The sequence below is a fragment of the Cnephaeus nilssonii genome (assembly GCF_951640355.1).
Source record: "Cnephaeus nilssonii genome assembly, chromosome: 15".
In the NCBI taxonomy this organism is placed as follows: domain Eukaryota; kingdom Metazoa; phylum Chordata; class Mammalia; order Chiroptera; family Vespertilionidae; genus Cnephaeus; species Cnephaeus nilssonii.
This window is the reverse complement of record NC_137086.1, coordinates 42,742,829-42,758,689: the sequence shown is the minus strand read 5'-3', so window position 1 is coordinate 42,758,689 and position 15,861 is coordinate 42,742,829. Positions and strand designations below refer to the sequence as shown.

General features: G+C 36.6%; 1 protein-coding gene across 1 annotated transcript in view; it reads right to left on the bottom strand.

Annotated features, from left to right (window-relative positions):
- Positions 1-15,861, bottom strand: part of ZNF638 (zinc finger protein 638) — a 119,192-nt gene that overhangs the window by 31,774 nt on the left and 71,557 nt on the right. Inside the window, exons 9-15 of the mRNA XM_079792783.1 lie at positions 11,424-11,473; positions 11,158-11,210; positions 6,978-7,028; positions 4,776-4,847; positions 2,766-2,852; positions 2,432-2,500; positions 2,005-2,048 (exon numbers count right to left, since the gene is read on the bottom strand). Coding sequence (XP_079648909.1) covers positions 2,005-2,048; positions 2,432-2,500; positions 2,766-2,852; positions 4,776-4,847; positions 6,978-7,028; positions 11,158-11,210; positions 11,424-11,473 — 426 coding nt within the window. The remainder of the gene's footprint in view (positions 1-2,004; positions 2,049-2,431; positions 2,501-2,765; positions 2,853-4,775; positions 4,848-6,977; positions 7,029-11,157; positions 11,211-11,423; positions 11,474-15,861) is intronic.

The window sequence follows — 15,861 nt, the reverse complement described above, 5'->3', positions numbered from 1 at the left end:
ATAAAACACCTGGTCTTTTAGCATCCTTACCCCATAACCCAATCTCCACTACAAAGTAAATACTTTCTTTTCTGCATTCTCTTCTATCAGATCTATTTTATTCTTCAAGATGACTCATCAATGCCAATATTTCCTTTAGTAAATGTTGGGGAAATCCCCAAAGATTTACAATAGTAAATTTGCCAACTTTTGACTTTTCTTTTGAAAAAAAGGTGGGAAGTTATAATTTTCATAAATGAGTTGAGAATGATTTTAACTAGTACGTCAACTGTGTTCATAAATGGTTCCTTCTAAAGTGCTTTAAGTAAGTTTAAAATACTCTATTAGTGCTTTAAAATATTCTTCCTAAAACAAAATAGGAAGACATACTACTTCCTACTTGGAAAATGAATCTATCAGTCAAAAGTAAACTTATGCTTAGCACCTGAATGATCGCAAAATTTTAACCAATAAAATCTAAATTAATGATATTTTAATATATTCATAATACCAGATGTAACTACAGAAAAACAATTAATGACGACTTTATGCACTTCAAATAAAACTGCAAACCCCACTTGCTCCTCTAAAAACACAACGAACTAGTATCCTATCTAAGAGTAATATGCAAATTGACCATCACTCCAACACACAAGATGGCTGCCCCCATGTAGTCAAAGATGGCTGCCCCCATGTGGACACAAGATGGCCGCCACAAGATGGCCAGCAGGGGAGGGCAGTTGGGAGGAACCAGGCCTGCAAGGGAGGGCAGTTGGGGGTGACCAGGCCGGCAGAGGAGAGAAGTTGGGGGCGACCGGGCCTGCAGGGAAAGGCAGTTGGGGGGGGGGGGGGGACCCAGGCCTGCAGGGGAGAGCAGTTGGGGGGGGACCAGGCCTGCAGGGGAGGGCAGTTAGGGGTGACCAGGCCTGCAGGGGAGGACAGTTAAGGGCAATTGGGCTGGCAGGGTAGCAGTTAGGTGTTGATCAGGCTGGCAGGGGAGTGGTTAGGGGGTGATCAGGCTGGCAGGCAAAAGCAGTTAAGGGCAATCAGGCAGGCAGGCGAGCGGTTGGGAGCCAGCAGTCCTGGATTGTGAGAGGGATGTCCGACTGCCAGATTAGACCTGATCCCACAGAGATCAGGCCTAATCGGGCAGTCAGACATCCCTCGAGGGGTCCCAGATTGGAGAGGGTGCAGGCTGGGCTGAGGAACCCCCACCCCCGTGCACAAATTTCATGCACCGGGCCTCTAGTTCTAAATATTAACACATCACCCTGGCTGGTATTCTCAGTGGTTAGAGCATCAGCCTGAGCATTGAAGGGTCTCAGGTTCCATTCCTGGTCAAGGGCAGTAACTGGATTTGCAGGTTCGTCTTGGCCCAGTCCACCCAATCAGGGCTAATGTGGGAGGCACCCATTCGCTTGTATAGATGTCTCTCTCTCTCCCCCATCTCCCATCCCCTTCTGTTCTCTCTAAAAAGCAATGGAAAAATATCCTTGGTTGAGGATTAACAAAAAATAATAAAAACTTGTATACTTATTGATATTCTGTTCCTAAATTTTTAGGACTTAATCTGCAGCTCAAGCTTTTGAACTCAATCCATATTTTAAAAGTTTTTCTTTTTCTTTTTATAAAGTGGGTTTTTTTTCACCATGCCAAATCATGCACATTTTTGTTGTTGTTAATCGTCACCCTAGGATATTTTTCCATTGATTTTTAGAGAGTGGAAAGGAGAGGGAGACACAGAGACAAAGAAACATCGATGAGAGAAAGAGACATCGATTGGTTGTCTCCCACACGCACCCCGACCAGGGCAGGGATTGAACCTGCAACCGAAGTATGTGCCCTTGACTGGAATTGAACCCCTAACCTTTTAGTCCAAGGGCCAGCATTCTATCCACTGAGCCAAACTGGCTGGGACTCTTGTACATTTTTATGTGGATTTATAGTAAAAGAAAATATACTGCGTCAAAATTTCCTAAACTTTTAAAAAGGTGAAAGATAAAAAAGTGAAACATAAAAACTGACCTTGTTATTAACTGTTTCATTTTCTGTGACCACCAAAGCAGCTTCTTAAAATACAAAATAAAATAAGAATTCATGTAGCTGTATTTCATTTATCAAGATCCTAAAATGAACTACATAGTAACTACATGAAAATGTATAAAACTGACAAAAGAGTAAAGAATTTAAGTAGGAAGTAGCTACAGCAGTAACAATGGGTTTTAAATAATACATTTAGTTTTATCCCAAGAACAAAATTTCAGAATAATCAAGAGACAGGGTGCAGAACTGAATCCTAATAGTATTAATTTCACTTAGGTTATGACCGTGGTATTTAAAAGTATACATACATACATACATACATCACATGAAATTAAACACTTTATTTTCTTAAAATTTAAATTTTCTATCTTTAACGTAAGAGAACAAAATAAAATTTCTATTGGCCTACCTGAAGTAGTTTCTTTAGCACTATTTTCAGTGGCTTTGACTTCCATACCGGTCTTTATTTCAGAGTTTTCTGCATGAAACAGTCTGCTTTAATAGTCTAGAAAAACACACTAATATAATTAAACTAATGAATCTAAAAAGAAACTTAAGCTATTTTTATTTTGTCACTTCAACTCTCTTTAGGATGACCTGGTTTAAGTCAAAGCTAACACAAGTTTCTGTTTGAAAACAAAACAATCCCTTTCAAGATTTTTAAGCAATAATTTCAAAATATACCTTGAATGTACACCAAGAGGATCTAAAGAAAACATGAAATGACAGCATTTTAAAGTTACCTTGTACAGTCAGAGGTTTATTGGCATCTTTGTTTTTGACAATGCCAGCCTTTTTGACTTCCAGAGACTTCTTTCCACTGGACTTTGCTGTCAAAACCAAAATTGAACCATTATTCTAAGGGTCTGTTGGTTATTTAGTATGTTTCACACTAATATATTAGTAAGCAAGTAGTGCACCTTAATTATAAAAGCAGTTATTTTCTACATATTTACTTCCATTTATTTATTTTTTATTGTTTAAAGTTTTACATATGTCTCTTTTCCATTTATTTTCAATACCTGTTTACCAATAAGATTTAAAGCAAATGTAAACTGAGATACAATTTTTGTTGATGGCCATTAATGAGCCACAAATTTAACCCTCAGATGACAGAGGCACATTATAATCACACTCACACAAATCATATTTTATAACTTCTACAAAGGTTCTTTACATTAGTCTATTTGGAAAAATAGTAATACTAAACAGAGCATGTTAAACATTACGTTTATTTAAAACTAGAGGCCCAGTGCACGAAATATGTGCACTTGAGGGGAGGGTGTTCCTTATCCCGGCCTGGCACCCTCTCGCAGTCGGACATCCTTAGCAATACTGCAGAGGCGGGAGAGGCTCCTGCCACCTCTGCTGCGCTCGCCAGCCGTGAGCCCGGCTTCTGATGCACTGACCACCAGGAGGCAGCTCCTGCACTGAACATCTTCCCCCTGGTGGTCAATGCACATCATAGCAACCGGTTGTTCCTCCGTTTGGTCAATTTGCATATTAGCCTTTTATTACATTATTATATAGGATAGTGTTCCATTTCTTTATAAAGGAAATACATTCTTGTAACATGGAAAGAAAAAAAAATCTTCACAGTAATAAACATCAGAACTGTACAAGCTAGGGAAGGTAATATGAAGTGATAGCTCTAAAAAAATAAGGAAAACAAAGATTGAACAATTTGTAGGAGGGAAGTGGCAGAGCAGCCTGTAATTATAAGGCAAAATAGGCTTATAGTTGTCCATATGGAAAAATAATACAATACTTAATAATATAAACATGACACATGAAATTTTTGAACCTGTATAGCTGTCAAAAATGTTTCAATACAAAATATGTCAATGGTAGAAAATGTCAAAGACCAAAGTACCAAAAATTTAAAGTCCTGTATGTTTTAGGTTTTAAATACTAAACTTTTCAAGATGTTATTAGGTACTAAAAGCTATATAAATTTAAAACTTGTGTATTTAATTTTATTGTTGACAGTATTACAGATGTCCTCCCATAACTGCCCCCCTCCCAGGCCTTCACCACACTACTGTCTGTGTCCTTTGATATCATTGTAATATATATATATATTTAATATATTTTTATTGATTTCAGAGAGGAAGGGAGAGGGACAGAGAGATAGAAACATCAATGATGAGAATCATTGATTGGTTGCCTCCCACTGGGGATCAAACCCGTAATCCGGACATGCCCTTGACCAGAATCGAACCTGGGACCCTTCAGTCCGCAGGCCAATGCTCCATCCAATGAGCCAAGCCAGCCAGGGCATTGTATTATGTTCTTTAAGACAGTTTAAGAATATACTTAAAATGGAGCCAGAAAGAGACTTTGCTTGGGGCAATGGGTGCACCAAGCAACTATTATATGAACATTCTCGCTCTGCCACTAACAATGATATTTGCCAGTTCAACACTGCTTCCTTTCCTTTCTACCATTATAGGGAAGATGCAGTGTACCGATGATGTTTTATTGAGTTGTACGCTTGAAACACAGCCAATGTCACCCCAATAAATTCAATAAAATGAATAAATAAAATATAGTTTGAAGTAGGGAATATAGTCAATAATATTTTAATTACTATGTATGGTTTCAGGTGGGTACTAGACTTACTGGGGGGAATCACTTTGTAAGTTATATAAATGTCTAATGACTATGCTGTAAACTTGAAACTAATACAACATTGAATGTCAACTGCAAAAACAAACATACTTAATAACACCTCTCCCTCCCAACAGTCTTACCTGTTTTGATTGAAGCTTTATTAGCTTTAGCAGCTACAGTTACCACAGATTTTACAGAACCCGCTGATTTCCCTAAATCAGAAAAAGCTGTGGTCAAAACTGGTTAATTTTTAACCAATAGCAACAGTCCCCCAAAAAACTCACAAAGAACGAATATAAGAGCAACAGGCTATGTTTTATCCAAAACATAAAATGCTATCACCTATTGGCACACGGCCTTATTTATTTATTTAGTCTCACCTGAAAATAAGTTGTTTTTTATTTATTTTTTAGAGAGGGAGAGGGAGGAAAGGGCGGGCAGAGTGATGGGGAGAGGGAGAAACAGTGATGTGAAAAACATCAATCAGCTGCCTCCCTCAGGTAGGCCCCCACCATGGATTGAACCTGCAATCTAGGTATGTGCCCTGACCAGGAATGGAACCAGCACCTTTTGGAGTACAATGCTCCAAACAACTGAGCCATCAGGCCAGGGCAACACAGGCCATTTTAAAAAATATAGCAATGACCTAAAAAAAAATAATAATAATAATAATAATAATTATATATATATATCTATCTATATATATATATAGATATATATATATGTATGGCAATGATAACAATGTCTTCAAGAAGAAAAGCATCACTGAAGCAAAAATTCAGGAACAAAAAAATGGCATTCAGGCAAGTTAAATAAATCTCTGAATGTGTGGATCAACTTGAAGCAAAATTACTAACTGCAAGGATATAAAAATAGCCCCATGTTGTATGTATGTATGTATGTATTTATTTATTTATTTGTCTGTCTGTCTGTCTATTGTTAATCCTGTTGCTCTTATATTCGTTGAGGATATTTTTCAGTTGATTTTTTTTGGTACTTAACATTGCTCTGACCTTTCTTTTTACATTTCCATCTATCACTGCTGCTTATTTTCCAAGATGATGTTTATAAAGACTATGATTATCAAAGTGTCACTAAAAAGATCACCACAAAACGCTTTCCATTCAGAAAACAACAGGAAATTTAGCTCTGAAAATTAGGATTCATAACAACTAGCAAGGTAGTATGAGGGAAAAGCCTAGATCAGAAGCCGGTAGCTCCAAGTTGAATTCCAAGTTAAGTTGTGAAGACTTGGGGGCATTAATCGGTTTCTGTGCATGTTTTCCCATTTATAAATAAGGATGGTAACTGCCATAATTATCTAACAGAGCCGTGTGAGAATATGAACACGCTCAGAAAAGTTATATGAAGGAAAAGTATTGACATCCACAACAACCAACTGAAAATAGTTTATAAATTTACCCGTATATCCAAAGACAGACCTAATCTTTGCTCAAAAAGAACAATACTAATCCTTATGAATTGTCACTTGTCATTAAAAATATTGTCACACTGCAGTAACCTGAGTACTAATGAGCCCTTAAATTATTTTTCACCTATCTCTATGTTATTACCACAAGTCAATTCACTTTACTACTTCCAAAGGGGACCAGAATATAAGAAAAATATCTAAAATTAATTTCCAATAGTTGAAAGGGGCTTTAGCATCCACTCGCCTAAATACCCACCAGTGACTCACATATACTTACTATCAAAGCAATATCAAGCTGTTTGCTAAATAAATGCATCTTCAAAACAAGTTTTCTAGCATCCCTGGCATCCTCAGGTTAATGCTTCTAAGCAACTATTATATGAACATTCTGGCTCTGCCACTAACAATGATATTTGCCAATTCAACACTGCTTCCATTCCTTTCTACCATTATAGGGAAGAATTTAATACACTGACCTCTATCCACTTAATTAACTGGCATTTAGCAGAAATGGGATGGAAAATAATGCAAGGGAAAAGAAAAAAACTACTTTATAACCCATGATAGCCCATAATAACTGCAAAGAGAACATAATTTGCAGTAAATTCATCTGGATTATTTTTTATAAAATAAACAGAAGGAAGACTTAAATAAAAGAGAAAGAGGAAACTATCTCTGATAACCATTATGAGAAATAGTTTCCCAAATGATCTTATTTTTATAATTACCGGAAGGGAAGAACATTATCTACTAAATCTCATTCCTAAAAATTTCTAGATGACTATAAATTTCAAAGATTAGTATACATTCAGCACATACCATTTCACATGAAATCCAACACTACTGCTACATACTTCTTAAATGACTTAAAGTTTACTAATATGTCTAGAATTCTAATAAAAAAACATACCTGAAGATTTATTCCCTTTGCCTACAGATGTCTTAGCTTGTCCAGTTTTGGCTAAAATAACAACAAAAAATATATCAATAACACATTACAAATAATATCATTTAGATTTAGGAGAAACATAACCTGGCAATGATTTTGAAAAAACACTGCAAGAAATATCCTTATACTCATCTTTTTATACACATGGAACAGTAACTACAGGTAAATTCTTGGACATAGACTTGCTGATACAAAGGCATAGATTTAAATTTCAACAATATTAAATTGTCCTCCAGAAAGGTTGTACCAATTAATATCCCTATTAATAGAACATAAGAGTGGGGCTTCCCCATTACCACACAAACAAAGTATGTAAAAAAAAGTTATTGCTCCAATCTGGGATAGACACTGGTATAATTTTTGTTGTCTTAATTATGAGTAAAGTGTCAATTTTCATATGTGTAATTCATCTCTATGATTTGCCTACATTTGTCAATTTATTTTGGGGACTTGTTGAGGTTTTTCTTATTATTTACTAGAGCTTTTTATATTAGTTTATATCACAGAGATAACAGAATACTTCTTCTGTACTACTGACCTTCTATTTATTTATCCAACTATATGAAAACTAGAGGCCCAGTGCATGATTGAATCATGCACGTGTAGGGTCCCCTACACGCTTTCGCTTTCGATCGCAGGGGAGCTGGGTGCCTGTCCGCTGGTGCACCAGGCCTTTCAGAAGCCTCTGGCTTGGCGGAGGCTTCCGAAAGGCCTAGTGCCGGAGCAGACAGGCACCCAGCTCCCCCACTTTTGATGGTCTGCGGCGGGACGTGAGCTCGCTGCCCCAGAGGCCCCTTCTGTGCCGCAGCACAGCCATGGCGCAGACGCTGAGCTTGCGCCGCCACTGGCGACACGAGCTCAGCCTCCCGCTGGCCCAATCGGCTACCCCGGCCACCCCGAGTCCTGCCCCCTGTGCCTCCCACTGGCCCAATCGTGGGCGTAGCGGAGTGATGGTAATTTACATATTACTATTTTATTAGGTAGGATATTTTGAATCTTTAACTGTATAATCCTATATAATAAAGAGGTAATATGCAAACTGACCATCACTCCAACACACAAGATGGCCGCCCCATGGTGGTCAAAGATGGCTGGCCCCATGTGGACACAAGATGGCCGGCAGGGGAGGGCAGTTGGGGGCAACCAGACTGGCAAGGGAGGGCAGTTAGGGTGACCGGGCCAGCAGGGGAGGGCACTTAGGGGTAACCAGGCCGGCAGGGGAGGACAGTTAAGGGCAATTGGGCCAGCAGGGGAGCAGTTAGGTGTCGATCAGGCTGGCAGGGGAGTGGTTAGGGGGTGATCAGAATGGCAGACAAAAGCGGTTAGGGACAATCAGGCAGGCGAGCGATTGGGAGCCAGCAGTCCTGGATTGTGAGAGGGATGTCTGACTGCCCGTTTAGGCCTGATCCCACAGGTGGGATCAGGCCTAAACGGGCATTTGGACATCCCTCGAGGGGTCCCAGATTGGAGAGGGTGTAGGCTGGGCTAAGGGACACACACATCTTCCCTTCCCCACCCCCCGTGCATGAATTTCGTGCACTGGGCTTCTAGTATATTATAACATCTGTTAGTGCTAGTCCATCCTACTCTTCCTTTGCAGAACTTTCCTGACTATTCTAATGTTTTATGTATAAAAAATACCAACTTATAATAAGCTTACATGTTTTTTTAAAAAAATCTTATTGGTATTTTACTAGGTTCATAATATTTATGTTTCAATACATGAAAAAAAGGGAAGATTCTAACGTTGAGGCTTTCTATCCAAAAATGAGGCATTTTTCTCATTTAATTTCTCATTTTATTTTATGCCTCTTAGTAGTATTTTAAAGCTTTCTTTTCATAGCTTTTACCTTTTATTATTGTAAATGGAATATTTTATTAAATTACATGTAAATTGTTATTCTTATATAATAAATCAATGAAAGCCTTTATTAATTTAGAGAATTAAGATGGCTAATTATATTAATAGCATTTCAATATTCTCTTGGATTTTCCATATAAACTTGAGTTTTCCACCACCCTTCCTATATAATAAAAGCCTAATATGCAAATTGTCCCCTCAAACCAGGAGTTCGGCCATGGGGTGGGGCCAGCCGGCCAACCTCCTGTGTCCCCTCCCCCTGGCCGCCCCCGCCCTTAATTGGTGCCCCCACCCCGATTGAGGGCGGGGCTGGCCGGCCAACCTCCTGCATCCCCTTTCCTTGGCTGGCCCAATTGGCTCCAATTGGGGCGGGCCGGCTGGACCCCACCTGTGCATGAATTCATGCACTGGGCCTCTAGTACATACACATTTGCAAATAATACTGTATCCTATGTTCCAATTTTTATGCCTCTTAACTTACAATGCACTGGTTGGTGGCTATTATATTTTAGAATAATATTTATGTAATTCATAGAAATGAGTATTCCTTGTTTCGTTGCCAATTTTAATGGAAACACTCTATTGTTTCATTACTAAGCATATGCTGGCTTCTGACTTGATATGTGTGTATATGTTTCTATGTATATGAATAAAAGTATGAATACACACATACACTATCATATTAAGAAGGTAGTTATCTACTTTAAGAACTTTTTTCAATGCTAGGAATGAATGAATGTTAAACTTTACTAAATATTTTTTTGCAGCATTTATCTTTCTCTAATATGGTAAAATGAATTAACAGATTGCCTAATTTTGAATCATCTTTATATTTCTGATATGAGCCCCTCTTGGACACAATATAGTATTTCTTTAATGTGCTCCCAGACACTATGTGCTAATATTTTACTTAAAAGTGTTATCAATATATTCATAAGTTAAGTTATTCTACATTGAATTTCAAGAGATCCCATATGACCTTCACCCAGTTTCACCTAATGGTAATATTTTGTATAACTATAGTATAATATCACAAACAAGAAACTGATATCGATACAATCTACCATTATTCAAATTTCCCCAGTTTTACATGCACTAATTAATGTGTATTTAGTTTTATGAAATTTTATCATAGTGTGTAGATACAGAACAGTTTCATCACAAGGATCTTTTCTACTACTCATTTTAGCAACAGCCACCTCCTTTCCTCCCCTCAAACCTTTGACAACCACTCATCTGTTGTTCTCTATCTCTATTAACTTTATCATTTCAAGAATGTTATAGAAATGGAAGATTATAATATTAATGGATCAAATTTAAAAACTTCCAACATGTATCTTCAAGGTATTCTATAAAGTGATTCCTCAATTCTGTTACCTTTGTTATGTCATCTCCCTAACTGAAGTATCTTCTGCCTCTGTATGTTATCGGTTTTCACATTCACATTTAAAACTTTAGTCAAAATTTACTGCCCTCCAGAAGCCATCCAGAGTCACCTTCACTAACTTCCAATTACTTCAGTATATTATCCAACTAAACATGATGGACAAATGAGATATTCTATAAAACCCAATTTTCTAGTCACCTGAATATCAGTTTTCAGAAAACTAATTAATCTATTCTGAATAGAAATCCAGAACACTCTATACACCTGCCTTTTCAAAAGAGAGCAATTTAATATTCTGAATATATTTTATGTCTACTTCATTTTAGCTTTTGTGTCTTATCCTTCACTACCAAGGTGTTTATTCTCCCTAGACTCGAGTATATATTTTAGCAATAACTTCTTTGTCTCCACCTTTTCAATCCTAAATGGAATAAGAAAAAAATGTAATCTAGTTTATTAAAATTGTATGAACAATTTATTTAGCTAGATTCATAAAAAAGGCCTGAAGTGCTCTCCTATGTGTAAAGAAACAACTTTTACCATGTGAATACAATATTTATTTCCATTTTGTCTCTTTTGTTTTACTTTCAAAAACAAAGTGGAACAGACAAGAAATCTTAACATACTTTGTTTTGTCTTGTGGGTTTATTGGGAGGGGATAAAGAGAGGCATTGCAAAACTAATGTAAACAACTATTCACTACAGAACTGTGATAGGTACTTCAGAAGAGGTCCCTTAACTACATAGTAAATAGCCTAATATAGGAGCCAATTTGGGTCCCTACTACTAAAGCACAATAAATAATGTTTTCCTATCATCATCTTGCAAGAAGTTTCTAGTAAAATGACAAAATACACATATTTGGAGAAGGAGTATTAAAAATAACAACTTACTAGCAGAAGCTGATGTCACAATTTCAGCAGCTTTGGAAGCATCTGTATCTTTTCTATTTAAAAAAAGAAAAATTTAGCAAATTCTAAGTTCTAAAACTTCTAAAGATGTAATTTAAATCTAAAGAAGTTTAAAATAATTCAATTTGAACACTGTCCCATTTAAACTAGAGCCAAAGTAGTAAAACATTAAAAATGCAGTTGTAAAATTGAAAATTTTCAATTCATATGCACATTCATTCTCACATGAAATTACAGAAATCACTTACTTTAAAGCAGATGTTTTCTTTGAATCTATCTTTTTCTTCACCTCTTTGTTCTATGAAGGAAAAATATTTTGAAGAAAAATTTAAGTTTTCTCAGTTCTAAAAAGCTTTAGACAATACAGAAAGCGTAAAAAAATTTAAAAAAACATTTAAAAAATCTTCCTACCCTAAAGTGTAAATGCATATTACCTTTCTCTAATTAGAATAAAAATATTCTCTTCAACCTGTGATCACATATGACATAATTTTACATCCTACTTTTTACCATCTACATCTTCTTATCACTATCCTTTAAAACATTTCAAATAGCACTATGACATTTCAGATGTCTAACTATCATGCTGATCCAATCTACCACCATCTTTTGCTTTGACTACAATAACCTTATAACAGTCTCTCTGCTTCTGTCCTTGCCTTTTTACCCACCCCCAAATCTATTCTCAGTATACAGCTTGCCATTCCTAGACTCAAGCCCTTTCATCACACTCAGAAGAAAAGCCAATACTTACAACGGCCTGTAAGTTTACTCCACATGTTCCACACACCCCCAAGCCCCAAATCACCACATACCTCTTCATATACTTCTCTACTTCCAACCCCAAGCATCCTTTATCCTCCTCAAGCAAGCCGCATATGTGCGGATCTCAAAAGCCATTTGAAGTTGCTGTTCTTTCTATCTGGAATGCTCTCAACCCAGAGACTGGCTTGCTCCCTCACCTCCTTCAGATGTTTGCTCTTCATAACTGCCTTATTGAAAGTTGCACAGTGCCTCATTCCCCAACAAGAACACTTCTATTCTCCTTTTGTTTTCTCCACAGCGTTTGTTGCTAACAGACAGAATATGTATACATTCTTAGTTTCCTTGTAGTCTTTCTCTCCCTACCCCTTGAAGTTAATCGGTGACAACAGATTCTTATATTAATTACTCTCCCCAATGCCTAAAATCGTGCTTGGCAATTAGTGAACATGCAGTATATATATGTTAAATGGATCTGAACTTCATTTCTTTTGCACTATATGGGATTTTATGTCAATCACCTCCCTCAACCCAATGAGTTAGATGATATTCATCCTCCAATTTTTAAATTCTACTAGTGGTTATTTTCCATTTTTAAAGACATCTGAAACTATAGACTTCTTCTGTATAAATTTAAAATTTCAGTCCCTACCCTTTAGCTACATACCAATTTTTGATAATATTTTTTCTGTAATTTTAAGTAACATTTTTGCAATTGTTATTTTATAAATACATGCTAACTTAGATTTTGTTTAAATGGTTTCAATGCTCATTACCAATCATTTTATATCATAGTTTCTCTATTTCTTAATGTTCTGCATTTTTATAACATTATTTTAGGAAAGATGTAAAGATGAAATACTTTATGAGCCCATGCAATACTTTATGAGTCTGAAAATACTGTCCTAGCTCACAACTTAGTATTTGACTTGATATAGATGTATTGAACTACAATGAATCAACTTCTTCCAATTCAACCTTGAACATGTGGTGCTCTGCTACCTAAGGCTAGACTCTTCCTTTTTATAGTTATACCATTTCTGGCTGAACCAATATAGGATACCTTCCGTAAGTATGAAATTTAAAATCTTCATCAGTATTTAAGTGGTGTCCCCTTTCCATAATTCCAGTTAAATGCAGTTTGGATCTCCTATTCACCATGTCTTTCCTCTTCATCATGTTAGGAGTTTTAACCTTCTAAATAGACTAACCTCCAAGAAGGTTGAAGCACATCTGTTTCATTCACCACTGCAGCATCTACAGATACCACAATGTCTGACACTTAACAGATGTTTAAAAATAGTTTTTGATTCAAATGAAATTGAACGCTCATCTGAATTGATTGTATCTTTTTGGTTTTATGTCCTGTTACTCACTAGATTTCCCATAATGTTCCCCAGCATTGTTTTTCATTTCCATGAAATCTTGAACCTTAGTTAACTGTTCTAGGTTTTGCATGTAATGTTCCCATGAATGTTGCTAAAAACATTAAATTAAAATTTTAAGTCTTGAATTTAGTTGTTTGTTTTTGCAGAGGGTTGAACTGCAGCACTATTTGACAGCTGCGAAGGTTTGTTGTTTGTGGGGAAATCTGATCATACATTTTTCTAGATCAAGGGTTCTTGCTTCTTTAAGGAAAATTTTGTAAGTATGGCCATGTGTCCATTTCTCTGGGAAAAATAGAATGCTTGCTTTCATCATATTATTGATAGTGGTACTGGAGAGAGTAACTAAAAAAAAAAAAAAAAGGATAAGAATCACTGTAAAAGATTGATGTTTAGGCTGGCTTGTAATTAAAGAACAAGGTAACTCAGTTTCTGTCAGACTGTGTAGACCCATACTTTAATCCTTAGGGGTAAATACAGGGATGTAGGCCCTAGTCGGTTTGGCTTAGTGGACAGAGCATTGGCCTGGGGACTGAAGGGTCCTGGGTTCTATTCCGGTCAAGGGGACATGCCCAGGTTGCAGGCTCGATCCCCAGTAAGCAGCCGACCAATGATTCTTTCTCCTCATTGATGTTTCTATCTCTCGCTCCCTCTCTGAAATCAATAAAAATACATTTTGAAAAAATAAAAATACAGGGATGTAGGAAATTTTTTACCTTTTCTGTAACATTTCTTTATTGATTCCAAGAAGCAACAAAATGGAGAGCATGTTTTGTGAATCACTGCTAGAGTCAAAGGCAGTCCCAACAAGAAACATCAAATGCAGGCAGAAAAGTTTTTCTTGGTTTTGACTATTCATATCAAAATTATGATCTGACCAAGAAAGCTATAGCAATACTCTTCTTTTTCCTAGTTTGAAATTCCAGCTTCTTCTGGACTTGCTCTGGCAGGAAAACTTGATGTTGTCTCCTATGGTTTAACAGGCTAAAAAGATTGTCCCCATATACTTCCAACCTGAAGAAGCCATAACCAGAGTACTGTTGCCGGTCTCCCTCCAGTCAATCCCTAAGTCATCTGATGCTCTATCACAGCAAGGAATCTTGAGTTAGCCTTCTAAGGCTCCTTTAACTGAACACCATCACAAATCATATTTTGCTGAAGAACATCAAAGTTTCTGAAACGTAGATGGCATGTTTTCTAGTTTCCAAAGCTTATACTTTCCACTATGCATTTTTATGAAAACCAGAATAGTACTAGTAAATAAGGTTGGGGTCTTGGACTTATATTGCTTCCTTACCAATCTCATCAAAAAATCGTACAAGAGAATATTTTACTCTATTTGAAATACTCTAAGACCTTAAATGTAGCCGTACTCATCTATTTTCCCAGATTGAACTTTTCAGAATTAAAAAAAAAATTGACCTTTCTTCCCAGTTCTCCAGATTTAATGATCAGCTAGGTCTTGCTCATGAACCACTGGTATAATCTGTTTCTCCTTCATATTCTCAAGGTCTACCTAAAACTGTTCTATTATCACAATAGATTGATGACTACATGAGTTGTCTGGACTTGGGTGATCTTTTCTCTTCTCCCCTTCAATCAATTTGCTAAGCTTTCTTTGCATTGAGAGTTAATTGCCCCAACTAATTCATTCTTCCAGATGAATCTTTCTAATCCATTTCATTATACCTCTACTCAAATAATGTTTGTCTACAGGATAAAGTTTAAGGTCTTAAATTATGCATTTAATTCTTGCTTCCCCTTAACCTCCTCTGTAACCAGAGGTGACTATGTGTCACAGTAAATCAAATGTGCGTAAAAGTCGCTCATCGTTCCCAGAAGAAAAATAAAATAAAATCAAAACCCATTTGCTCTTGATTTTTATTCCTTTCTTCTGCTTAGAAGATAGAAATTATGCTAGAAGGTACAACCATCTTACAACTGAAAAAAAGTACATGCTAAAGATGGTGGAGCAGATAAAAAAAAAAAGGCTGGGTTCCTAAAGATAGGGAGCTCCTATACTGGACAGGGACCACCTACCTACAGATTTCCTGCTATGGGTAAAAAACCTCTTATTTAATAAACCTGGTCGAAAATAAAAGAAAATTTAAATGACAAAGTTGGTAATGACTAGGATTACCATATAATTGATTATTCAAATCAGGACAATGGGAATAAATGGATGGCATGTAGCAGGTATAAACTAGGATGAGGGCTACTCTGATAGAAAATGAGAAATGAAAATCCTTTCTCTAACCCAGCTGGTGTGGCTCAGCAGTTGAGCACTAACCCAGGAACCAAGGGATTGCTATTCAATTCCCAGTCAGGGCACATGTTTCTATCATCCCTCTCCATTCCTCTCTCTAAAAAAAAAAATCAATAAAAAATAATATTAAAAAAGTTAAATTGAAGTTCCTTTTAAAAAAATCCTTTTTCTAATGGCAATTTAAATACTCATAATAAATACAAGTAAATATAAGAAATAAATTTAACATCCCCTCCAAAAAGTACAAGAATGTTATGGGGAAAAAACAGAAAA